Source organism: Saccopteryx leptura, chromosome 3 (genome assembly GCF_036850995.1).
Source record: "Saccopteryx leptura isolate mSacLep1 chromosome 3, mSacLep1_pri_phased_curated, whole genome shotgun sequence".
In the NCBI taxonomy this organism is placed as follows: Eukaryota; Metazoa; Chordata; class Mammalia; order Chiroptera; family Emballonuridae; genus Saccopteryx; species Saccopteryx leptura.
In genome coordinates, this window is record NC_089505.1 from 308,434,471 (window position 1) to 308,462,097 (window position 27,627).

At 39.7% G+C, this 27,627-nt stretch overlaps 2 protein-coding genes across 3 annotated transcripts in view; both read left to right on the plus strand.

Annotated features, from left to right (window-relative positions):
* The window catches only part of PPP1R42 (protein phosphatase 1 regulatory subunit 42), a 49,776-nt gene extending 38,477 nt beyond the window's left edge, over positions 1–11,299 (plus strand). Inside the window, exons 8-9 of the mRNA XM_066372443.1 lie at positions 4,023–4,182; positions 11,189–11,299. Coding sequence (XP_066228540.1) covers positions 4,023–4,182; positions 11,189–11,234 — 206 coding nt within the window. The 3' untranslated portion in view covers positions 11,235–11,299. The remainder of the gene's footprint in view (positions 1–4,022; positions 4,183–11,188) is intronic.
* Positions 11,300–12,606: 1,307 nt separating this feature from the next.
* Positions 12,607–18,709, plus strand: TCF24 (transcription factor 24). 2 transcript variants are annotated; one of them, XM_066372444.1, is made up of 4 exons: positions 12,607–12,880; positions 13,443–13,855; positions 16,168–16,238; positions 17,393–18,709. In XM_066372444.1, exons 2-4 carry the CDS (start codon positions 13,466–13,468, stop codon positions 17,442–17,444), a joined length of 513 nt encoding a protein of 170 aa, XP_066228541.1. In that variant the 5' UTR covers positions 12,607–12,880; positions 13,443–13,465; the 3' UTR covers positions 17,445–18,709. The 2 variants fall into 2 exon arrangements, with proteins under 2 accessions (XP_066228541.1, XP_066228542.1); XM_066372445.1 differs by lacking the exon at positions 16,168–16,238.
* Positions 18,710–27,627: the final 8,918 nt, after the last annotated feature.

Genomic DNA, 27,627 nt, shown 5'->3' on the forward strand with positions numbered 1-27,627 from the left:
AATGTATAATGGAGAAAGGATAGTCTCTTCTACCACAGTTGCAAAAACTGGATAACCACATTCAAAAAAATGAAATTGAACCATTTTTACACCATATAAAAGAATAAACTCAAAGTAGATTAAAGTCTTAAATATAAGACGTAAATCTGTAAAACTCCTGCAAGAAAACATAGGGGGAAGCTTCATGACATTAATCTTGGCAATAATTTCATTGATATGACACCAAAAGTACAGGCAACAAAAACAAAATAAATAAGTGAGACAAACTAAAAAGCTTCTGCACAGCAAAGGAAACAACAGAGTGAAAAGGCAATCTACAGAGTGGGATTGCCTTTCAAATCTAGATTTGAAAATAAGTATTTATATGCATAGAAAGGTAAAAATAAATACTATGTTAAGGCAAACATCTGTCTAATAAATAAACGTACCTGTTCCAACTTACATACAAATTCAACTTAAGAACAAACCTACAGAACCTATCTTGTTTGTAACCCAGAGACTGCCTTTATCTGATATGGATTAAGTTTCGAAGATAAAAAGGAACTCCTACTACTCAATACTAAAAAAATTAATGACTCAATTTGAAAAATGGGCTAGGAACTTGGACATAACTCTAAAGAAGATCTACACATGGCCAATGGGTATATAAAAAATGCTCAATGTTAGTTATCAACAGGAAAATGCAAATCGAAACCAAAATGACTTATCACCTCACACCTCTCAGAAAGGCTGTTACCAAAAAAATAAAAGGCAAATGTTGGTGAGGATGTGGATAGATTGGAATCCTTGCACACAGTTGGTAAAATGCAACATAGTGCAGCTACCATGAAAGACAGTATGCAAGTGCCTTAAAATTTAAAAATAAAATTACCATATGACCCAGCAATCTCACTTCTGGGTATTTACCCAAAAGAATTGAACATCTTGAGGAGATATTGGCACTCCCATGTTCAGTGCAGCACTATTCACAATGGTTAAGATGTGGAAACAACCTAACTGTCCATTGAAAGAGGAATAAAGAAAATGCAGCATATGCACGCAATAAAATATTGATACTATTCAGCCTTAAAAACAGAAGGAAATTCTACAACATGTGACAACATGGATAAATCTTGAGAACATTAAGCTAAATGAAATAAGACATTTACAGAAAGACAAATACTGAATGTTTCTATTTACATAAGGTATCTGAAACAGTCAAATTCATAGAATCAAAGAGTGGAATAGTCATTGCCAGTGGCTCGAAGAAGGGGAAAATGAGGATTACTAACCAATGGGCCTCAGGTTTCAGTCAGGCAGGATGAATGAGCTGTAGAGGTCTGCTGTACAAAGTTGTACATATAGTCAACAATAACGTACTGTAAACTTAAAATTTTGTCAGCAGGGTAAATCTCATGTTAAGTGTTCTTACCACAGTTTTTTTTAAGCCATATGGAATTTTGTATAGTACAGAGTATTATTTCATACCCTGTTGAAGTTCCAATTATGATAATAATTTAAAATAGAAAATAATCTAGTCTAGGAGGCAAAAAATAGAGAACAAGCCCTTGCCAGGTAGCTCAGTTGGTTAGTGTCCTCCAACACGCTAAGATGGCAGGTTCGATCCCAGGTCAGGGCACATACAGTAAGTACTCAATCAATGAGTGAGGGGGACAACAAATAGATGTTTCTCTCTCTCTCTTCCCACCACTTTCTCTAAAATAATAAAAATTTTTTTTTAAAGAATAGAGGGCATGAGAAGAGAGCTGATATTTACTGCACTAAACATTTCAGATATTTATACACGTTATTTGCATTTAATCATTATAAACTGAGGCAATTATATCCATTCTGCAGATGAAAAAGCCGAGTTTTAGAAAGATGAAATAACTAAAGTCACAAAGATAGCAGGTAGCATAGTGATTAGAGTCCTCTAACTTCATGAAACAGCTTTGGCTTCTAGTGACCACTCTAGTAACGAATGGCTGAAGTGTGCTTAGACAGAAGGACGTGATGCCTGCCATACTTCAGTTTAGTGGAAATTTAGTAAAATTTGCAAATGTATAAACATATGATATGTAAACAAATAATTTTTAAAATTTTACATATTAATTCTCCCATATATATTATATGGAAGAAAGGGAGAGAGAGAGATGAGGTAGGATAGGGAGACAGGAACAGCGCAGTTTGAAGTTCACAGCAACATTAAGAGGCTAGTACAGATAGCTGCTGCCCCCACACATGCACACACCTCCTAACCATCAACATCCCCTACCAGTTAAACACATATTTTATAAATAAAGAGAAACTAGGGAGAAAATGGGATAAATTATTAAAGAACTTTGAAATTTTTAAGAGTCCAAATAGATTAGATGGTTTACTATATTGAAAAATAGACTGATGACTCAGTGGATAGAACATCGGTCTGGTGTATAGAAGTCCTGGGATGGATTCCTGGTCAGGGCACAAAGGCAATGTGACCATCTGATTTTCTCCCCCTCCCCCTTCTTTCTCTCTTTCCCTCCCGCAGTCAGTTGGTCCAAGTATCCACCCCAGGCACTGCGGTAGCTTGGTTGGTCTGAGCACGTCAGTCTCAGGCACTAAAAATAGCTCTGTACTGAACACTGGCCCTAAATGGGGTTGCCGGGTGGATCCTGGTTGGTGCACATGCAGGAGCCTGTGTCACTATCTCCCCTCCTCTCACTTAAAAAGGAAGAGAGAAAGAGAGAAGGAAAGAAAGAAGGGAAGGGGAGGAAAGAGAAAGAGAGAAAAAAGGAAAAAGAAAGGAAGAAAGGAGGGAGGGGAGGGGAGGGGAGGGGAGGGGAGGGGAGGGGAGGAGGGTGAAAATAGACCTTAAGGGCAATTAAAATAAAATCAAAATTGAACATTGACTAGCTGCAACAGAAAATTATGTGAGTTTTCCTCAGCAGTCCTTATTCTCCCTAAATACCCTCCATTCTCTCTGGCCTCCTACATGTTTGCCATCTCCATCCAAACAAATGATACCACTCTGAGCCTCTCAGGCTTAAAAACAGTAACATCCCTGGATACATGTATATAACATACCATAACTCTATCCTTAGGTATGTGGCCGATAAAATAGCTTACAATATGATCTTTATGCAAAGGCTCTATTATTACTGCCCAAGAAAAACAGAAAGCATAAATTAAAGTATAGAAGATACATGTTTTTAAAATCTACAATATACTTTCAGATCTTTCGATTAAAGAAAACTCAGTACAACCAAATACACTCTAAGTGAACAGGAATTCTTATGAAGAGAATAATTTTTGTACTTCCTAACCTTTTACATATTTTTGATAGCTTCTAAATTTGGAGCCTTATATTAGAGATATATGCTAAGAGTATAAGGATCATTACCTCAGACTTCAAGCATCTTGCAATAAAAGTCATCCTAAATATAACCATATAACTATATAACTCAAAACTGAAAATAAAATCACTCAAACAAAATCCAAAATATATGCCTATCTTTTAGTACTTAGCTTTTACAGAAATTTAATGGAAACATTTATTTATTTAATAAACATATATTGAGCACCTTAAATGTGTCTCAGACTATGCTAGCCTCTGGGAATTAAAACTGATTAAGGCAGACCCCACTTAAACGGAAATCACTGCTAGAAAAGGAGAGGACTTGCAATGATGTGGAATGTTAAGTGCCAAAATAAAGGCATGAACATATTCCAAAAACTATATGTGACTAATCTACTCCCTAAAGTAAACACTCTGAAAAAATAAACTCAGAATAGCAAAATTCAGGGGCAGTTAATATTTATATTAATGTTGGTATACCCATTTTGTCTATGAGAGTTAACTATAGGCTTTTCTGTGTAGGATTTTATGTAAGAAAGTGTATTGTATTTTATCTTGGATATTAATTTTTTTATTGGTTTTACCATAGATCTATTTAACTTTATTTAATTCCATTTCATAAAATATAATTTTAGATAGTCTAATGCTATGTTTACAATTGAATTAATTAGTTTCAAAGAATGTATGCTTTCTTTGTATGTTACAGGTCACGTTGAAACAATGCATCACATAGTTCCTATTTATTACCCACAGGTGGGTAAGCCAAAATTAGTCTTTCTCTCTGATGCCCAGAGATACACTGCTAATGGAAATGCATCTCCAGAAAGTTCCCAAGATGATAACCCTAAAATTATTGAAGAGACCAGGTAGGTTCTTTCAAATACTTATACAATTTATCTTTATAGGGAGAATGGGACATTCTCACTGTCAACACAGAGGAAAGAGGCCCTTTGTCTATCTCCTTGTTCTCAATTCTTACTGGCCAAGCACCCTACTCCCAAAAAATTTCAATGTCGGTCGGCCCAAACAGTCACAAAGTTAAGGTGCAGGAGTTGGTCCAAGAAGAGCTGGGAACCTGACCAGTGGTGGTGCAATGGATAAAGCATCAACCTAGAACACTGAGGTCACCAGTTTAAAATCCCAAGGTCACTGGCTAGAGCTGGAGCAGGGGATCATCCACACAACCCAAAGGTTGCCAGCTTGAGTCCAATAGTCGTTGGCTTGAGCAAGGGAACACTAGCTTAGCTTGAGCCTAAGGTCCAATCCCCAGTCAAGGCATGTAAGAGAAGCAATCAATACACAACTAAAAAGAAAGCAACTACAAGTTGATGCTTCTCACTCTTCCTCCTTCCCTCTCGAAAGAAAGAAAGAAAGAAAGAAAGAAAGAAAGAAAGAAAGAAAGAAAGAAAGAAAGAAAGAAAGAAAGAAAGAAAGAAAGAAAGAAAGAAAGAAAGAAAGGAGTTGGGCATCATAGACTAGATACACCCAGTCGACAGGTGACCCAGGAAAGTCACAGAAGCAGCAGGAAAAGATGTCTGAATGAGCAGGGATCACACCAAAGGAGACTGAGGCCCAGCTGATGATGGATGGTCTGCTGAGGGGATGACTACAGCAAGGGCATCTGGTGGCAGAAAGGAGGGGAAGCCAGGAACACTACAGAGGCAGGCTACTTTCACCACTTCTCCAAACCAAAGGTTCTTAATCTCTTGTCCCTGAAGGAGACACTAGCAGTTCATTAGATCCTCAAAGGAGCTTATGATCCAAAAAAAGTGATAAGAATCGCTGTTCTAAACCTTGAGTATATACATACTTGAGTTCCATATGAATCAGCCCTGTCTCCTGAAAAGCATATTACTTTGAGGGTTTTAAAAGATATTGTTTTTGTTTTGTTTTGTTTTTGTATTTTTCTGAAGTGAGAAGCGGGGAGGCAGAGAGACAGACTCCTGCATGAGCCTGACCGGAATCCACCCGGCATGCCCACTAGGGGGCAATGCTCTGCCCATCTAGGATGTTGCTCTGCTGCAACCACAGCCATTCTAGCACCTAAGGCAAAGGCCATGGAGTCATCCTCAATGCCCAGGCCAACTTTGCTCCAGTGGAGCCTTGGCTGCGGGAGGGGAAGAGAGAGAGAGAGAAAGTAGAGGGGGAGGGGTGGAGAAGCAGATGGGCGCTTCTCCTGTGTGTCCTGGCCAAGAATTGAACCCGGGACTTCCACATGCCAGGCCGATGCTCTACCGCTGAGCTAGTCAGCCAGGGCCCAAGATGATGGGGAAAAAAGCATAACAGAAAATAACTTCATTTGTTCATAAAACAAATAGGCACTTACTATATGCCAGCAATACTAAATATAAAGACTCAAATGAGACAGTTCTGATCTCAATGATCTGGCAACAAGCTAGCTGGAGAGTTAAATATGATATAATTGTTGCATAGTATGGTAAATGCTACTGGCATTCTAAATCCTAATGCATCTTATACATTATTCATTCAACATTTTTTCATTTGTAATCAAAAGATGACTGATCTATTGATGTTTCCAATAGTAGTTATTATGATATAATGAAGGACACTGGTATATTTTATTGAGAAAGTAATCAGAGGCAGAGGACTACTTTAGAATAGGTTTCCTTTTTCAAAAACTGTCTGCTGAAGGTCAGGTGGCTTTGCCATGAGACCCTCTTTGCAGGGTCCATCAAGGGATGATATCTTAGCATTTCTTAATGGAGCCACCTGGAGAAGACCCATGAACTATAGTGTTGCACTGTCCAATCTCCATTCCCTGAAGACTGGCTTGGGCTTGCTGGGATGGAGGCTTAAGGCAGAGAGGATCCTGAAAGTATGGAAAATGCTCTATTTGGAGAGGAGAAAGAAGTCCTAATTTTGGTCTTGCCTCCTCTCCATTCACACACATATATGCACAAAAAACTGGAAGCTGCATGCTTTATTGCTTGTGTCCATTGTAATCACCATCAAAACCTTAGCCAGTTTGTCCACAGTACCCCAATAGTTTCTTGATTTATACAACTGGTGTCAATTCCCCAACAGTGCTCCTGAGATTTGTTTCTTGGCAAGCATTTTAAAGGTTTTGCTAGCATCTCATCAAGATGGAAAAGGAAATAATAAAAATGTACACAGCCTTAGGTAACAATGTTGGTAAATTCTATACATTGTCACACACACACAGATGAGCTGTGAACTGTGACACATACCGTGTATTCCAGGAGTAGTCAACCTTTTTATATCTACCACCCACTTTTGTATCTCTGTTAGTAGTAAAATTTTCTAACAGCCTACCGGTTCCACAGTAATGATGATTTATAAAGTAGGGAAGTAACTTTACTTTATAAAATTTATAAAGCAGAGTTACAGCAAGTTAAAGCATAAATAATAACTACTTATGAAGTACTTTATGTCGGCTTTTTGCTAAGTTTGGCAGAATAAATCTTTATAAAACAACTTACTATAGTTAAATCTATCTTTTTATTTATACTTTGGTTGCTCTGCTACCGCCCACCATGAAAGCTGGAACGCCCACTAGTGGGCGGTAGGGACCAGGTTGACTACCACTGGTGTATTCTATAGCCCCAAGCAAAGCTCTAATCACTAGGACTGCAATGACAAAAACAGCAAATAAATCACCCTAATCTCATTTTCCTAACTTGGAACACTCAATAAAAATGCTATTCATTTTTAACTACTATGTACTTGGTAAGACAGGCTACCCTAAAAAAAACAGAGGAATAGGGGCGTTCCTGTGAGATGAACATAAAGAATGTCCTTCTACTGATACTGTCAATGAAATAGATTATGTTCAATCCTGAGTCTTCAGTTTTATATGAAAAAATACTACACAAATATTTTGTTTTAAATGTTTGTTTCCCCAGGTGACATTTTTACTGAGGACATGCCAAAATACTGTTTTATTATCCCAAAAGATTTAAGTCTTATTAAATGGAAATATCAGTCTACCTCTCTTTAATATAATAGGTGACCAAATATATGATGGAATTTCATTAAGCTTTTGATTTAGATTTTTAGGGTGTGCCTATTGTTGACATTGTACTAATTTAATGTAAAGCTAAGAGCTAATGAGCTAATGAGAATAAAGATAGAATACCAGCAAAGTGTTAAAAAACAAAATACCCAGCCCATACAAAAAGAATACATTTTCAGTTTCTAAAAAGTTAAGTTAAACAACTTCTTGCCTTAATTACCTTTAGGGGGAGAATCAGCAGACAAGTGGCCTATGGTCTACATTTAATATTTGAAGTGGGGAGCCTGCTCAGAGGTGGAAAGGAGCTTAGAATGCTTCTTCAAGAATGCTAAAAGTATGTGCTCCACTCCCATTTAAGGTTCCACACATTGGGAGTTGTGCCTGTATCCTTGCGGAACCCAGTGAAGCAACATCTGTCCAATGACAGGGGAATGTTTTCCACCTCCTTTATAAATGCGTGCAGTCTGTGCTCATGTATATTTACACAAGCCTGCTTTCCCTACAGGGAGGAAAAAGTCAGACTCATTGACGTTGTTTTTGACCCTCATACTGAACTTGATACTATCAATGTACACTTTAATTAAAGATTAGTTCAAAACTATTTTTTTATTTAAAGGCTGATTCTGAACAAATGCCTTCACGGTTCAATGCAAAATAATATATGGTGTTAAACAAAAAAATGTACACATTTCTTCTTTCTGTGTTTGTCACAGATGTTTCCTCTCTTTTCAAACATGTTAGGAGGTGCTTGGGCTCTAGTAACTTAAAAATAGACATTAAATGCATCTACATATTGTAAATAATATACACTGAGAATACTGTATTGTACTGTGCAATGAAAAAAGTAAATTCGTACTTGATTATTTAACTATCTCTCAAGCCTAAGCAGTGTCAATAGAATCAAATCATCTCTTTTGTTAATGCAAAAATAACTTCCTAGCTGTATTACAATGCCCTTCGTTTCAGATAGCTTTAAGGAATGTGAATCTCTGAGACCCATAATTCACAGGAAATGTTCACTGAATGTTATTTAACTATATAAAATACCAGCTTTAGTTAGAGTACAGAAGCATTAGATTTCTTTGAGTTACAAAGTGACATTTAAAAACAGTAAAAATAACTTGGTTTCACCACTGTTAAGGTTATATTTGAACAGTTATGATAACATATCTCCTTTATGCTTAGAGAAGAATATTTAAAAGTTAGAAAATATTTTTAGTCACAAAACTCTAGGATGATCTTATTATATATAATTTTGCTGTGTTAAACCCACCTCATTCATATTAATTTTAGAGGCAAAATTAACTTATATGTATCAGTAATGTAAGTATAGTGTTAAGATTTTGATTTGAAGTTCTCAACCCTTTTGAAATTAGGACACAAGGCCTCTCAAAAAAAGAAAAAGCAATAGTGGTAAGCAACAAAATTTTTAAAAATAGGTTAAGGTAGCTTTTGTAGCTTCTAGTCTCAACTCTGTTAATGGCTTCCTCTGTGAACAAGAGTTATGTAAGATCTGATTTATGAGAATTGTATCAGATATTTTCCATTCTAAAATGTCCATTTTTGAAAGCTGAAATTCATTACCCAAATTCTAAAAAATGGTAGAACCCTTTGAGATGAGAATATGACCAGTCCCATTTTACAGATGAGAAAATGAGTTTGCCTTAGAGAGGCCCAGTGAGAGGAGCCCAAAGTCATATTATTGCCATGAGGCAGAGCTGGGACTTGACTCCAGGTGACTGATTCCAAAAGCCAAGCTCTCAACTATTCTGCAAGGGGGTCTCAAAAACACCCTCAGGTCAGGCAGGTAAAGTACAGTAGGGAAGCTGGTGAGGATGTGATTGAGGTGAACTGGACAGCACATGTCCAACAGATGCAGGGATTTTGTCTCCAAAACAATGTAGCCAAGCAGATATACAGAACTTGAGAAATCAGACTAGCTGGCAAACCAGACATCTAGACTGTGAAATCATCTGATTTTAAAATATTGGATCAATATTTTTTCTTAAAAAAATGCTATTAAAATAGATTTTTAAAAATATGATAACGCTAGCAAGGATATGGAACAATTGGAACGCTCAGGCACTACTGGAGGGAATACAAAAATCATATGGCCACTTTGGAAAAATGGTTTGACATATTTTTATAAAGTCAAACATATACTTACCACACTTAGCAGTCTCACACCTACGTATTTTCTGAAGTGAAACGGACCTATACTCACACAAGAAGCCAGACTTAAAAGGCTATATACTGAATAACTCTAAGACAGTGGTTCTCAACCTGTGGATCGCGACCCTGGCAGGAGTCGAACAACCAAAACACATATGTATTTTCCGATGGCTTTAGGCGACCCCAATGTTTTGGTCGTTCAACCCCCGCCGGGGTCACGACCCACAGGTTGAGAACCGCTGCTCTAAGACATTCCATCAAAGGCAAAAACATAGAGACAGAAAAGAGATCAGTAGTTGCCAGGGACTAGGGGTTGACTACAAAGGGTAATTGCAAGGAAATTTGGTGAGGGAATAATGCAAATCTTTATTGTGGTAGTGGTTACATGACTGTACATGTATATCAAAACCTGCTGAATTACACACTCAAAAGAGTGAATTTAACTATGTAAATTATACCTTAAATAATGAAGGAAATAGTTGAAAGGTAAACAAAGCAGCAATCATATAAAACCTTTTGTGATATAATATGCATATATATAACAAAGCAATATGATTTTCTTCACTGCTGTGTAATTTTACATTATAAAGACAATGAGTTAAGACGGAAAGCAATATGACATATTTAGAAAAAAGACAAGTATAATGGTATGACCTACACCACACTCTGTGAAATAAAATATACAGAACTCTAAAGCCATGTCCTTTCTGGGAGCCTAGAAGGGAACCTCAAAGAATGATATACACCTGTACTATTGAAATAGTGTCTGGATTGTTAATAAGGAGTCAAGTTAGAGTATACCCTTTATTAACATAATAGATTCAGAAGGTGTTTTGCATATTATGAAAAACTCTACAAATAGAATAGTATGGTAAAAAGCACAAGCATTAGGGTCAACGTGATTGGTTTAAGTCCTATCTCTGCCACATATTTGCTGTGGTACCTTGGATCAATTACTTAATCCCTCTGTGCTTTATTTTCTCAACTGTAAAATCCTCAAAGCGTTTTTGCAAAAACTAAATGGAAAATAAAGTATTTTTTGTAAAGCACTTAGCACATATAAAGAGTTAAATAAGTTAACAGTTACTAATTTACATAATGCTGGAAATTTGAAAATTTTCATCTTCATTTTTTAATTTAACTGCAAATACTGGTTTCCTGCAGGAATTAGAACTAATCTAGAATCATCAGAGGATTCAGAGAGCCTATTTCGAGTGGCAGCCAATAGGGCAAGGGGGTGGCCAGCAGTAATTTTGTTACATCAGTCCTTTCTTTGGAAACTCACTTGGCAACACAGCTGGCCATTGTTAGCCTGGATTGTGCCCCCTCCGCCACACTACCTTATCAGGTGGGCTAGGGTGAGGATGTGAGACGCCCAGGGTGCAAAATTTAAGGAGCCCTAAGTACCTAATTGCCTCACCCTAGTCCTGGCCCATCTGCACTCCAATATTCTTATTTTCACATCTCTCTCAACTCAGATTTTCCCATATTTCCCTAATCCAGCAATGAAGAGAGGAGGGCAGAGCATGAGTAGGAAACTTTGTTTATGCTTCCTTTAAATTATGAAAAGATATACACAGTTTGGTGACTAATCATTAGCCGTTAGTATTGCTATTTTGTCCTACACTCTATGTTTGCTACCTATTTTGGATAACTTTCATTTTTGAAGTAACTTAACGCTAAGATCCCCCTCCCTTTATTAACAGGAATCTCTCTTTGAAAGAATCTGAAAAAGATCGCGACAAAAAATGATGTTCATGAACCTCACCATCTCCATAACCCAAAAGGAAATTTGTTAGTAGAAAAAAAAACAAAACAAAAAACAAACTTAATTCAGCTTTAAGAGGTCTGAAACGTTTGGGATCTTTTTTATTTTCCACCTTTTTAGAACTAGGCAACATCATCTTTTGTGGTTTGTTTCTTTATGGTATCGCATTATATGAGAAAAACCTTTAAGTTCTTGTTTGATTTGCTCCTTTATTGAATCTGAGACATTGTTTTCCAATTGCTTTATTAATAGATATCATTTACTGGGGAAATAAAGATGTGCTTTCTCAGTCATTAGAAAGTAATCCTGTTTTTGAACCAATAGCCTTTTGGTGTGTTTCTGTCTAAAAATGAAATCTAATCACAGTTATTGAATGGGAAATGACATAAAAGCCTGAGGATTATTCTGATTAACTAATATACTGAAGTAGGGAACGATATATTCAAATGCCACCATTACTATGTAGTTCCAATTTGAAAATCTATTATAAAGTATGAAATTACGTCGCATATACAAGAGCGGTTTCACGAATGATACTGTAAATTTGTTATCCCGTCTTGACCCCAAAGATTTTTAAATGTCCTGCTCTTCAAAGTGATGGCTTTGTTTCGAGAATATGTTAATTAGCTGCCAGAAAATCTTGGGTGTCTAGGATGACTTCGCCCCTGAAGGCGCGGGGTCAGAGACGCGCGGAAGCCGCTAGCCCCGGCTAGAGCCCCGGCAGACCCCTGCCGCACGGCGCCCGCCACGCTCCCCGCGGGTCCCCAAGTGCAAGACACCTCAGCGAATTCAGATGGGGCCAGAATGAATTTTACATCCCAATAGCGACACAAGCAGCGTGCCTCGGGGGCATCTGATGGCCGGTTAAGGGTCCGCACCCAGGAGAGAAGCGACTGCCACCCCAGGGCAGTTTACTCAGGTTTGGAGAACTCCTTAAGTTTCACCGACAGTGGGCGCGTTTGAGGGAAGTGCGGTTCACTGCTGCGTGGCTCAGAAACTGGTCACGGAGTACCGGGGTGGAGGGACTAGTGCTTTGAGCACTTCCGTCAACGTGAAACATTTACCTTGTGGTGAAATAAAAGGCTAGCGCGGCGAAGCGGCACCCTCCACGCTGCCCCACAGAGCAGTAAAGGCTCCCGCTTCAGCGCAGTGTCTGCCGAGAAGGCACGCGGCGCACACTGGCGACTCCTAAAGCCACGCGGGTGGCCCACAGCTCCCACCCCGCAGGCGTGGAGCGCGCGGAGAGTCACGCCTCCCGAGAGCCTCGACGTGCGGGGAGGGGCCAGCAGGACGTCCCGCCCCTCTGGCCCCGCCCCGCGGGACCGCTTGATTAATGACTCTCCCGCGGCTGGAGAGGTGGCTCCGCCAGGGTAGAGCCCCGGGGACAGCCTCTAAGGTGGGAGCGGACCTTAGCGGGCACGCGCGCCTGACCTCGAGCTCGGCCGGCATGCGCGCCTGACCTCGAGAACGCCCGCATAAAAGGTGCACCTACCGCAAGCTGGAAGCTGCTGGCAAATTCGGCTGGACGAGAATGGAGTGACCAGCACGGCGCTGGTCAGGCAGACCAAGCTCGACGCCCCTCGCCGGCTCGCACAGGGGAGCAGAGATCCGCACGGCCGCTCCAGGAAAGGTGAGGGCCGCGGTCCGACTCCCGCCACGCCTCTCAGTCCCGAGGCCCGGAGGGTAGCGGGTGCCTTAGTCCGAGATGATTGAGGCCAGAGATCGCCACTCCTCCGACAGAAATACCCTGGGTTCCCGCCGTTGCCCCGCGGGTCCAGTGCCTCGGGAGCGAATAGTGTGAGGGCGGCGGTTGTGGGTACCACGCTCTGCGAAAATGATCGGCACTATCTTTACGGCGGGGCTGGCAGGATAATATTCCAGAAGCGCGAACAAGTTCCGAACCAGAGCTTCCTTCCCCAGCAGAGTAGCACTTTCGTTTAATTTGTATGTGAAAAGTAAAGCCTGCACCGCGCCGCTCCTCGGCCTTCTAAGTATCGCAGGAACTCTCAACCCCCAAAGTCTCCCCAGACGCGGGAAGGCAAACGCGCCCCAATCAAAGCAGCCTGTTCTCTAAGAACACACCTAGGACTTCGCGCGGCCGGGCGGGCGCGCAAGACTAGAGAGAGGGCTGTGCCTCCCGGGGTTAAGCCTGACCGAGGACCCAGCCTCACTGCTCCTTCGTTCCTTTGCAGGACTCGCGGCGCGGATCGTCGCCATGGACCGCGGCGGCCCCGCAAGCAGCCCCCTGATCGCCAGCAACGAGTTCGTGCTCCCTGCCGCCTCCACTCGAGACTCCAGCCCCGGCAGTGCTGGGCCAGGGCCGAACAGTACGAGCGGCGTTGCGCGCTCGGGGAGCGGGCGGCCAGCGGCTGCGAATGCAGCGCGTGAGCGCAGTCGAGTGCAGACTCTGCGGCACGCCTTCCTGGAGCTGCAGCGCACGCTGCCGTCGGTTCCGCCGGACACCAAGCTGTCTAAGCTGGACGTGCTGCTGCTGGCCACCACCTACATCGCGCACCTTACCCGCAGCCTGCAAGACGATGCCGAGGCGCCGGCAGATCCCGGGCTGGGCGCCCTGCGCGGCGACGGCTACCTGCACCCTGTCAAGGTCGGCGGGCCGGGCGCACTGCGGAGCTGGGGCGGCAGCAGGGTATCTTGATTTGCCCCATCTGCCAGCACCTCGGCAGATGCCGCCGGGCTCTCACCCCTCCCTCGGGGTGAGGCATGGAACAGAGGGGCGGAGGGAACTTGGCCCGCGAGTTCCCCACTGCAAAACTACTTCTTAACCGTTCGCAAATAGTGGGTTGAAACCCGAGGTGGCTGGTTAGTGGTGTCTCAGGCTCCTTAGAGGATGCAATCTACAGAATGCCCTTTCCAGTTGTGAGGTTGCCTGGTGAGGTGCTTGGTTGCAGGTCCTGGTAATTTTTAGTATCAGAGTTACCATTTATGAGCCTTTGAGTTTTTAATTTACATAATTATATTTCCATTGTTTTTATCAGCTATTTGAAAATTTTCACAAATTAAATATTCATGAAATATGAGATAATAGAATTATCTGCCCCTATGTAAGCCTAGGAAACCAATGATGAAGATTTTTTGTAAAACTGGGAACAAAATGAGACCGTTTTACATCTCCACGGAGTAAATTTCAGTACGTTTTAAAAAAGGTTAACCATCATGGACTGGACAGCCACCAAGGGTATTAGAAAAATTATAATGTGTTTATGCAATTTTTATAATAAATTGGCATGTATGTTGAGTAAGCTGAAATACTATGTTCAAATTCTGTAATGTACAGTTAGCAAAGATAATCCATTTTGTTTAATTACATATAGGTACCTATATATTAAGAAGTAGCCTTTTGCAGTGGGGACCTCATGGGCCAAGTACCTATAATTACATATAGGTAGATTGGTCAGTATTTAAACTCTACATTGTCCTTCTAGACTTGATTGTTTTGAAATCTACACTGATCTGGCTTTCTAATCAAAATATGCCATCTTCCATATATTTACTAAACCTAAATTTTCAAATTTTTATTTTTACCATTCTGAAGCATTTGGCCATACACACACAAACACAAAATTATGAGTTAGTCTTAACTATATCAGTGTTCAATAAATTATTGAATAATCATTGAAATGTGGTAAAAAGTATACCCTCTAATATTAACTGAACTTAAAATTCTGTGGTTAGGTTTAATAAAATTTACTTTGCAAATATAATCAAAATTATTATAGGCTCATGCTATTTTAAATATTAAATATAAAATTTTAAATATCATTTATTTATAATTATGAAAGCCCCATTCCATTCACCTCTTATATACAGAGTAGAGCATAAGGTTTACAGTTCATATGGAAATTAATACTATAATTAATAAATAATATTATAAGAATAAACTGTGTTTCACATATAACTGTAAATCTACTTTTGTCCCACTCTGTTTTAACAATTTCAGCTGAAAAGTCATTCATTATTAAGGGGTTTGAATTACAGTGTGCATTATATGGCTATTCAAATATATAATTAATATCAGATTTTTTAAAAAGACATTGATTTCAGAGAAAGAAGAGAGAGAAATTGGGGCGGGGGTGGGAAGCATCAACTCTTAGTAGTTAGTTGCCTCTTGTACGTGCCTTTATAGGGCGAGCTTGGGGTTTTGAACCAGCGACCTCAGCATTTCAGGTCGATGCTCCATCCACTGCACCACTACAGGTCAAGCTAGATTTTTTTTCTTGACATTTTTAACATTAAGTAGACTTTATTACAAAAAGCATCTGTTAAATGCCTCTTTGTGAGAGATGTAATTCAGATGGAAATCAAGTTTTTCACCTTAGTCTCTTGTAGTGTTTTTTTTTGAATAATGTTTGAACTATAATTTTCAGGTAACAATAAGCTTAAGAAGAGGTTTTTTTGCACTTGATTCATGTACCAACTATTTTTGTAGTCTTTTACTCTTTTAAGAAAAATTAAATCTCATTGTTCCTCTGGATTGATTATTTAGATTTTAAAAGAGAACTCTAGGGATAATGCAACAAGGTCAAAGATTACCTGCTAATGAAATTGTTGATGGTTGAACAAGTGACTAATCTATTTTAAAATCATGTACCGACAATGAGGAAAGCACTGTGAAAGGAGAGTGAATACAGTCCAGGGTAAGACTCAATCCCTGCCCTAAATGAACATAAAACAGAGACAAAGATGGAAATACATAAGGGAGAATGTTGATGGTGCCATAAGAGAGCTATAACCATGGGCTGTGTAGGTTCAGAGGAAGGAGATTTTATATACACAATTGAAACCACCTATAACACATTATTTTACAGACACTACCAAAAATGCTTAACTGTTAAGTCTATATCTTTGATTAATCTAATGCAAATTAAAATATTCTTATTTGTACCTTTTGGTTAACAGAATTGTAACCCTCAGTATTCCAAGGACCTTAGAACTAAACTGATTATACACCACCCTCCCAAAAACGAAAGGTCGGTTCTGAAAGGGTTACTTATGTAATATGTTTTTTCACTGTCATGCCTCGTTGGCAATAAATTACATTGTTCGAGAGGCTATTTTAAAGGTGAATTTAGAAAAAGTTATAATCAAAATATAAAGATGTTGATTACTGAAATATTAGAGCCGTGTGAGGATAATATATGCAGACATTTAATCTGGATGTTCTATCTATATAAACAGCAAACATTCTAATATTTGTAGCTTCCAGGTATTGCTTTAAACTAGATAAAATGTTTAGATAGTTGAATTAGTCACTTTTTGCTATAGTTCTTTGACAAGTGTAGACACACAATACTACCATGTATAACTTCTAAAAATACCCTTTTTTCATTAAATGTATTGGGGTGACACTGGTTAACAAAATTATACAGGTTTCATTCAAATGCCCAATTCTACAACATATCTGTACACTGTATTGTGTGTTCACCCAAAAATATCTTTAAAGCCAAGGGTTTTGTTTTATTTAGATTTTTATTTTAGGTTTAGTTTAAAATTAAAACACTGTAGGTAGATATATTTTCCTGTACTTAACTATATTCATTCTCCATTATTTTTTGCCTATATGCACACTATACAGTTATAACCAAAGTCTGGAGATATATATATTTCAGGGACAGACAGAGAGGAAGGGAGAGAGATGAGAAGCATCAACTCTTAGTTGTGGCATCTTAGTTGTTCACTGATTGCTTTCTCCTATGTGCCTTAATGGTGGGGAAGGGGCCTCCAGCCGAGCCAGTGACCCCTTGCTCAAGCCAGCAACCTTGGGCTCAAGCCAGTGACCATGGGGTCATGTCTATGATCCCATGCTAAAGCCTGTGACCCCACACTCAAGCTGGTGAGCCCGTGCTCAAGCCAGTGATCTCGGGCTTTCGAACCTGGGTCTTCAGCTTTCAGACTGACGCTTTATCCACTTTGCCACCACCTGGTCAGACTGGGTATATTTTTATTGCTAACATTCATAAATATTTTTTCATGTTGTCTCTTAGACTTCATAATTACAATTGTTACTAGCTACCTAAGATTGCATTTGCATTGAAATATTTGGAATAATTATTATTATTACAGCTTATGTTATATCTGTCATAGATACTAATTTTTGGATTCTTGTTTAAATATTCTTTTTCAGAAATGGCCCATGCGCTCAAGATTATACATTGGAGCTACTGGTCAGTTTCTGAAGCATTCTGTCTCTGGAGAAAAAGCAAATCATGGCAGTACTCCAACAGACTCACAGACTTAGGCTGTCCCTAAGGGGTGCTGAAAGAAAGTGGTATCTATCGTTTTAAAATAGTATGAAGTAATTCTATATTTATTACATCAGACATAACAAACATCATTTGAAAGTTTACAGTGAGAGAGATAGTCACTACTATATAGTACAGGAGACACTCTTAAGAGAAAAGACACATAAAAGCAAAAAACTGTATATCCACAGAATATACACACTTTCTGTAGTATATTTATTACAAACTGAAAAGCTGATACCTATTGGTAGTCTTTCTAGTTTAAAAGAAATAAAGAAAAGCTGTGTTTGTAATATACCAGTATTTCATTTTTGTAAAACCCAGTGTATGCTTAAAGTTGGTCTAAGAAGCCATTTCAGTTGGAAGGCATGAGATCATTTATTCAGTTTTAGCAGAATATGTGTGAAAAGACTCCGAGGTAATATAATGATGCAGTAACTTCTACAACTACAGTGTGTCCGTAAACTACATGGTGCACTTTTGACTGGTCACAGGAAAGCAACAAAAGATGATAGAAATGTGAAATCTGCACCAAATAAAAGGAAAACTCTCCCAGTTTCATACCTATTCAGTGCAGTTCAATGTGGGCTCATGCACAGATTTTTTAGGGCTCCTTAGGTAGCTATCCCGTATAGCCTCTACAGACTCGTCACTGACTAATGGCCTACCAGAACAGGGTTTCTCTACCAAACTGCCGGTTTCAACTGCTTACCCCACCGAGTAATGTTATTCCTATGTGGTGGCGCTTTGTTATAAACGCGCCAATATTCACGTTGCACTTTGGTCACGGATTCGAATTTAGCGAGCCACAGAACACACTGAACTTTCCTCTGTACCGTCCACATCTCAACTGGCATGGTCGTGGGCTGCTCCACTGTATACACAGTTTATGTCATCATCTGCGCATGCACACATGCTGCCACATCATCCTACAGAAACTAGGAGGGTTTTCCTTTTATTTGGTGCAGATTTCACATTTCTATTGTCTTTTGTTGCTTTCCTGTGACCGGTCAAAAGTGCACCATGGGCCCTGGCCGGTTGGCTCAGCGGTAGAGCGTCGGCCTGGCGTGCGGGGGACCCGGGTTCGATTCCGGCCAGGGCACATAGGAGAAGCGCCCATTTGCTTCTCCACCCCCACCCCCTCCTGCCTCTCTGTCTCTCTCTTCCCCTCCCGCAGCCAAGGCTCCATTGGAGCAGAGATGGCCCGGGTGCTGGGGATGGCTCCTTGGCCTCTGCCCCAGACGCTAGAGTGGCTCTGGTCGCGGCAAAGCGACGCCCCGGAGGGGCAGAGCATCGCCCCCTGGTGGGCAGAGCATCGCCCCTGGTGGGCGTGCCGGGTGGATCCCGGTCGGGCACATGCGGGAGTCTGTCTGACTGTCTCTCCCCATTTCCAGCTTCAGAAAAGAAAAAAAAAAAAAAAAAAGTGCACCATGACTTTACGGACACACTGTAGTTACCTTTCTCTCTTAGAAAATGGTTTGCTTCCTCGGACCAGGCTTGCCCTTTATCTTAGTGGAATACTGAATATCTAATTATGTTTCCAAATGTGGAAGGCATTGGAAAACCCTGCAGCTCAGTATGAATAGCAGATGGGTGTCACTGAGCAACAGGGTTTGTCACCCACCTCCCTGATCACTTCATATCCAGGCCGCTCTCTTTCAGGTCCTGGACTAGCTGAGCAGGTGTGGCTGCAGCCACCCTAAAGAGAGTGAGCCTTGTGACCCTCAACGTCACAGCTTTGGCCAGGCTCCCTCTGTTATGAAATGGGAAAAATCCTGTCTGATTTGGAAATTCTGGCACTGAATTGCATCTCGAGGGGTCTGAGGATGCAGAGTGGCTGTCCTGAGATATACATCAGGCCAGAGCACACTCCCCTAACCTTGTCCTGATTTGAACCTGTAACCAGGGTAGACCCTCCGCTCAGGGCCTCTCCTAGCACACTGCATGTCACATGCCCAGGGATTGCACCAGCAGTTTCAGCCACGTGGGGGTCAGAGCCCTAAAGTAGAGATGTTGGTCAGGGAACCTACTGAATCTCGAAACAATGGGGTATGATGGAGACGTCTGACAAGAAAATCTTCAGCCTCTTGTCACGTCTTCGCTAACTTAGATTTCTTTGTATTTCCCTGCTTTGTTTATTCCCTCAGTCTTTTATCCCATTTCCCAACTGTAAAGTTCATTTATTCCTCAGTGACCCTGTTTTCAAGTTGCTGAATTTGATCCAAGATTAGCAACTACACAGGCTTATTAATGGGCTTGGTTGAATTATATTGCACTTGAACCATCACTTCATTTTCTCATCACTTCAGTTTTCTTCCATCTTTTGGCAGTGAAATGAAGGCAAAAACTATCATTCAGTTGATTGAGCTCAACATGAGCATGTTTTGGCTCATATCCAATAGTTTGTAATTTTTGTTTTAATGTGAATATCTACTTTAATGTGAGGGAAGCATGTCTTTAAAGGAGAATCTATGTAATCAAAGCTTTGTACATATTACTACGTAGGAAAAATGTTTGTATATTTAAACGTGTGAATATATTTACTTATATAACATTGAAAGAGATAAGTAAAATGAGATATGGATTCAGCCATTCACTATTATCAGTTATTAGCATAAAAAGTGCTAACAATAATCTTTTTATGTTAAGCAAAGAAATTCAAAGTTCTTTAAAGTTACCGGAAAATGAACTGTAAATACTAAATTTGGTAGCAGGAATTTCAGAAGAATGACTTTCTTGCTAATAATCTATTTGGCTACAGTTTTTAAAGGATTTAATTTGGAAAAAAATTATTACTTTTGTTGAATTATCAGACTTTTCTAAGTCATTTTGTTAAATAGTTACTTGTCTTTCACAATATTACTTTTTATGTCTTCTTGTTCAGTTATAAATGTTTTAATGCCAAAAAAGTATATTTCTGTCATAGGTTTTAATAACTTTTTAGAAGATTGCTAAATATGCTAACAGATTTTGGTAGGTTGGAAAATATCAGAGGAGAAATTGCATGTTTTCACCCAAGGTTCAAGGGAGCATGCTGTTTTAATTAATGGTGCATGGTCAGGATAAGGGATACTACTAAAATAAAGTGCTAATTTGAAAATTAATTTAGTCTGTTAATTTTGCATCTGTCTCTAGTTACTTAACAAATAGTAAGATACATTTGAAAATCTTTTTACTATATATCTACTTCGCATGAACTTCTTCACCATACTCTCCTTAAATGGAGTATATATTAAGACTGGGAGGCAGTACAGTTGCATCACAGTATTATTCCATAATCTGCAAGGGAAATCCCCAGTTAAATATCTGTCAGTCGCTCAGCTCTCTCAGTGATACGATATACACTCAAATTCCTCTATAATGGTAATTTAGGGCAAGAAGGAAATGCCTTTTTAGAAACCTGAGTTCCAACAGACTTTTAAAGTATTATTGTTTTTCTGATGTAAAACAGTGCCATTTATTGTAAACCAATTATGCATCAATAAGCTATCTTAAAAATATATACATACCTTTTCAATAAAGTTTTTTAATGTTTATTTTTATTGATTTTAGAGAGGAAGAGAGACAGAAACATCGATCTGTTCCTGTATGTGGCTGGACCCAGGATCAAACTGGCAACGTCTGTGCGTCAGGACGATGCTCTAACCAACCAAGCTATTCAGCCAGGGCTATACATACCCTTTTTAAAAATCAAAATAATAAAAGGAATGAAGTAGAAAATTAAAGTTCTAGAGTGGAGGTAGGTGTTTGGGATAAAGTTGGGGATATCTGTTTTCACGTTACTTGATAATAAAAAGAGTAATTCTGCATTTTTAAGGCTTTTCAGATCCAACTACTTCAATCTGAAGAACTACAGATATCCTTAACATTGATTTTATCTATTCATGGAGACTGTTTAAAATGAGAAGAAACTGTGAAAGGAAAATAAATGCTGATTGACCTTACTGAAATACACAGAATTACTTAGTTGAAATTGCATTTTAGGTTAAATTATTCAATAACTTTTCTCTCAAAAGGCCTTATTTTATATTCATTAAAGCAACTAACTAGTTATTATCAATTAAAATATTCAGGCTCCATTAAGATTGGTAGGTCCCCACCACCACCACCACCACCTTCCTGGAGTGGGCAGAGGTAATCCTGTATTTTCTACCACATTATTTAATCTTTTTCAGCGTTAGTGTATCACAGTGTCAGTCTGAGGAAATAAGCCAATAATGACATCTCTGCAGTGGCTGACATGATTTCCTTAGAAGTCAACAACACATGAACTGTATTTGGCATCATTATAAGACAAGCTGCCTCTTGGCGCTATATAAAATTATATTGTTCTTAGCTGACAGGGAGAAGAAATTATAAGTCAAACAGATTGCCTGCCCTGGCTGGATAGCTTGGTTGGTTAGAGCATCATCCTAATACACAAAGGTTACCAGTTCAATCCCCGGTCAGGGCACATACAGCAACAGATTAATGTTTTTGTCTCTCTCTCTCTCTCTCTCTCTCTCTCTCTCTCTCTCCCCTTTCCCCCCTCTCTCTTCTCCTTTCCCCCCTCTCTAAAATCAATAAATAAAGTTTAAAAACAGATTGATTTGATCCAAATCTACATATTAGATATGTTGTTTTGAGAGGATATCTCAATCTAAATGCTCTTTCCTAACTATGTATGGGTTATTGCTGATTATATCAATCATGCATTTTATTTGAAGAGCTATGTACCTTGACTTTTCCAGCATTGGCAGATTCTGTTTTAATTAGTGGCAAATTCTTTTTTTATTCATCATGGCTGGAAGATGTGATATCTACAGTTTCCCAAATGACTTACAATTAATAGTATACTATTTCTGTCTTTCTCCATAGTACATATACACTTTTAATTTTTTAGTATTGTTTTTGCTGTTACTGTAAATTTAAAAATATCCAAAAGCTAAAATTCCAATTTGCTTAAAGGAACACTAGGGAAATATAAAATATTATAAATATGCATATCTGAAAGAAATTAAGATGTGCTTTTATTACATACTGGTCTTATAGATGACTATTTTACTGAAAAATAAGTTAATGCTCCTTTATTCCTATAGATGTGCTTCCTGTGAACTTTGAGTATGGCCCAGATGGTACTGCAGCACAGTTGGGAATGAGGGACATTAAATATTCTTGCCTAACAACATAAACCTGGGAAGGGCTTCCCCTCCTATGTTTACACAAGTCTTAGTTTCAACTTATAAGAAAAACCAGCTCAGTGAAATATACCTCAATCACTCAAACTCTTTCATTATAAATTATACCATACCATTTAGCTGTCAGAAGCTTTTAAATTATAAACTGAAGAATAATCTTAACTATTAGGCTTAAAGATTATGTCAATAGTCATTTCCTGTTCATATGAATGTTACTGAAGAAACTCATGCATTCCTGCCCTCTCAGGACTGAGAAGTATATCCACGGGGAGCCCTAGGAATAGACTTAAATCACTTGTGTCCATTTTTATGGCCAGTGGAAAGTGGGGGCCATTTAAAACCAATGTGAGGTCTAAAAAAGAATTTATTTTAAACATTCTTATTTTCAAATTAGCTCTGAAATCACTCAAATTAAAAATTTTAAATGTGGGCTATTATAAGTCATCTTAATACTTTACATAGATAGGTATATTGTGTGGGTCATATTTTTGGAAAAATTAAGTTGTATATAAAAATAAAATCTTTTGCAAGATTGTTTCTACCCTATGTGCAGCACATCTGTGCTGCTTGCTGACTGTGAGGCCCAATATCAAAGTCATTTTGAAAGGTAAGCTATAACCAAGTGAAAAAGTGGTGTGCAATGACCGAAACAGGAGAATCAAGAGAAGGAAGAAGGTGGGAGGTGGGAAGCTATTCCCAGATCCTTCTTTCAGAAAGAGTGGGCCAATTCCACCAGTGTCCAGTCAGTCTGGAAGTGTGAAGTTCTGGGACATAGAGGAGAGACTGCCTTGAAAAGGAGACTTGATTTCAGGACAAACCCAGAACAAGAAAGAAAACTAATATGGGGCCACACCTGGTATGAGAGGTCCAGAGAGCAGCCACACCGGCACTCAGGAGGGATGAGGCCCAGGTGGTTCTATTTCCCTTCCTGGCCAGACCGCCCAAGGCCAAAGGCTGGACAATGTCTGGAGTGATGGTGCTGGTGAGAATGGCCTGACCTAAGACAGAAACAGTATCTGCTGGTCTGGTCTCACCCCCCAACCCCACAGCCATGACTTAGGCTACTCCTGTGAGACACGCTCTCATTATATTAGTGCCCTCCCTTCCCTTGTTGAAAGGAAGTTGAGCTTCCTGCAAAAGTGAATGGGAGATGAATAGTGGGAGGTGATGGCTGTTAGTCAAGATCGACCTTTAGTCAAACTTGGGGATGCAGGGAATGGAAGGGTAAGAAGGGGTGGAAAAAGAAATGAATTTTAGAGACCTAAATCCCACTTCCTTATACGGGATGAGTTGAAGAACACCTGTGTGAGTAAAGTTCCTTAGGACACCCAGTCGTTCACTAAGGAGAGGAAGGGATCCTGTATTCTCAATTATTAAACTGATATGATAGCCTGAAGCCTTCTCTACTCACTAAATTAAGGGCCTCTGTTTAAGGGCAGATTCCTTCTAGAATGAAGTCATACACCTTTGAGGTTACAAAACTAACTCAGAATTTCTAGCAAGATAGTAGACCTAAAATTTAAACTTTATTAAGAGAAAAAATGGAATTCTAAATTCCATAAGTTGCCCTCTGTGTGTAGGAGCCAAGATTGGAGGTCTATAAATAGAGATTGACTCTGAGTGGTAACAGAGATTGAGGAGAGTCAGGCCAAGGTGCAGGTTGGGAGAAGGGCCACAGTGCAGACAGCTTTGTCTTCTGCTTTGGGTAGAGTGGGGAAGCATGGGGCAGTGAGGCAATGGAGACAAGGGCTGGCCTCACCACAGTCTTCCAGGCATAGCCTGGGAAAATACAAACCTATGGAGTAACCCTGGATTCTGCCCAGAGCCACGTCCATGTAGGTGGCAACGGGCTGGGGGACAAACACAAGGCGAAGGGGGTGAGAGGCAATGACTGAGTGCAAAGCCTGAGGGCTGCTAGCACAATAAGCCAGGGGCAGAAGCTGCTGAGAGTACTCAGGCCAGGAAACCAGAAATCAGGGAAACGGCAAAATTGGGGCCCCTCAAAACAGGAGGTTGTAAATATAACTCAAGGCCACAGCAGTGACACCACCACCACTTGGAAGTAACAGACATACTGTCAGTCAGGTCTAGACCCAGAGGACAGGAGGCACAAGAGATGGTGGTTCCCCCCCTACCTCATTAGACACATAATTTCTCCCTAAAGCTAACCAGAGACGGATGGAAAGGGCAGGTAGGAAGCCCAGAGAAGGGAAAACAGCCCTGATGGAGTTTCAGCTTCTACTTGATTGTATATCTAACAGTCTGCCTGTTTGACAGATGTTTTTCCTCTTTAAGGGTAGGGGGATTCCAGAACAAAAAGAGATTAGATACAGGTTATGAAGAAAGCGACTTTATTTTCCTCACATACAAGTAAGTCACAGTGTGGACATTTTAACCCACTTATGTATATCTTACAACTATCTACATTGACAATTTACAACTTAATTGTTCAGTATTCCATTTGTTTGACCTTATAATTTCAAGCACACCTAAATGAGTGATTATGAAGGTACTGAGGATATTCATGGACATTGCAAATGGATTAGCAAAACTCACAGAGCATGAGAAGCTTGCACAGGGCTGCCCACCTTGTCATGGCAGAGCCAGGATGCAGCCACAGGCAGCCTGGCTCTCAGGGTCTGGCTCTGCTTTGCTCTGCTTGGCTGCCTGCCCTGTTAGCTGCCTGGGTGCTTCAGGCGCTCCAGTTTGCTAGCCCTCTGTCTGGTTAGAAAACATCCTTTGCTGCAGATCTGTTACTGTGATGAGCATTTCTTAGTGTTTGCCTTTGACAAATTTTCCTTGCCTTTTCGCCCTCCTGTCCTCAGCTCACAAAGCTGACGTGAAGTAATTAATAGCTGAGACAGTGCATGTAGGCAGCTCAGCACAAGTCAAGCATGTCTTCTCTGGCTGGTTAGCTCCATTAGATGGAGGGTTAAAGATGGCATGGTAAAGCATGACACAAACATCCAAGAAGCCATAAAGAAAAAGATGGGCAATTTTGACTACATAAAAATAAATTCATAAGGAAAAAAAAAAACTATAAACAAGGTGAAAGACAAAGAGCATACAGTGAAAAAAGTCACAGCATACAGGATACTCACAGTCAGTGGTCCCCAACCTGTTTTGGGCCACGGACCGGTTTAATGTCAGAAAATATTTTCACCGGCCTTTAGGGTGGGACGGATAAATGTATTACATGACCAAGACAAGCGTCAAGAGTGAGTCTTAGACAGATGTAACAGGAAATCTGGTCATTTTTTAAAAATAAAACATCATTTAGACTTAAATATAAATAAAACGAAAATAATGTTATTTATTCTTTCTCTGTGGACTGGTACCAAATGGCCCACGGACCGGTACCAGTCCATGGCCCAGAGCTTGAGGACCACTGCTCACAGTAGTAATTACCTTTATACAAAATTGACTTTCACAATTTAAAAAGTAAAAGGATAGCAACTCAGTAGAAAATTCTGCATATGGTATGAATAAGCAATTTACAGGAAGAAAGCAAACAGCCAGTATCTTTATGAAAAGGTATCCACACTCACTCATTATTAATAGAAATTTAAACAGCAATGAAATAAGATATTTCATCTATCAGAATATTATAAACTGTCCAGTTATAAGTAAGTTTGGTGATGTCATATACACTGTGGTGACCACAGTTAATAATGCTAAAAGTTGGTATGAGAGTAGATCTTAAAAGTTCTTATCACAAGAAAAAAAATTGTAACCATGTGAGGTGATGAATGTTAACTGAACTTATTACACTAATTATTTCCCAACATTTAGATATATCAAAATAATTATACTGTACTCCTTAAACAATGTTATATGTCAATTATATCTCAATAAAACAGGGTGTGGGGAATGGTTAACTGGACTCAGAAGGTAAATGACTATGACTAACTTTTTGGCACATTGGAGTTAACTTGTTTTAACCAGGCCCATAATGTTTGAGCATGTATGTTTCTGATGAAAATAAGTCTCTAATTTTTATCCTCATGCTGTTTTCCCCTTTGTCACATAATATTAAATGGAAGAATATAAAAAAAGAATACAAATTTAAAATACCCATTATTGGTGAGGATGTGGTAATAAAGACTGTTGCACTATTGGAGTGGAAGCGCTTTTTAAATACAATTTGGCGCCCTGGATGGTTGGCTCAGTGGTAAAGCATAGGGCTGGTGTGTGGAAGTCCTGGGTTCAATTGTGGTCAGGCACACAGGAGAAGCACCCATCTGATTCTCCACCCCTCCCCTCAGCCATGGCTCAGAATGGTTGGAGCGGAATGGAAGATGGCTCCATGGTGCTGAAATAATTCAGATGCCAAGCAACAGAGCAGCAGCTTCAGATGAATAGAGCATCACCCTGGAGGGGGCTTGCTGGGTAGAGCCCGGTTGGGGCACATGTGGGAGTCTGTCTCTGTTTCCCTGCCTCCCACCTCTCATGTAATAAAAAAAATAAAATAATGAATAAATAAATACAATTTGGCGCTCTCAATATTTCAAGTGTTTACACTGACTTAGCAAATTCCACATTTAAAAATTTCCCTAACAATAGATACCCTTACATTTGCAAATGTAAATCAATAATTATTACAGGTAATCATCATTTTTTACCTCACAATCTGTAAATTTAACAGTTTTCTCTGTCTTCAGTGTTGGCTGCACCCAAGTAACCTATCAAAAATGGCAATCTGAGGATGTAACATATCCTCTCAAATTCCTTCAAGGGTTTGCTAGCATCTAACGGTGATGCTTAACCTCTTAACTTGGCCTATGAAACCCCTACCTATATTATTTCTCTTCATTTCTACCACTTTCAACTTTATACTTTTAAGTTGTAGAAAAGACACACATACGCACACCTATTTCATGCTTCAGTGCCTTCGTTCATCAATCATTAGTTAGTTGGTCCACAAATATTTTTTAATGCTA

Excerpts from the sequence above, each read along its gene's own strand:
- TCF24 (XM_066372444.1), top strand. The coding sequence starts at position 13,466 with ATGGACCGCGGCGGCCCCGCAAGCAGCCCCCTGATCGCCAGCAACGAG. Across the intron at positions 13,856-16,167 it reads GCTACCTGCACCCTGTCAAG|AATTGTAACCCTCAGTATTC; the intron begins GTCGGCGGGCCG and ends TTTGGTTAACAG. Across the intron at positions 16,239-17,392 it reads CACCCTCCCAAAAACGAAAG|AAATGGCCCATGCGCTCAAG; the intron begins GTCGGTTCTGAA and ends ATTCTTTTTCAG.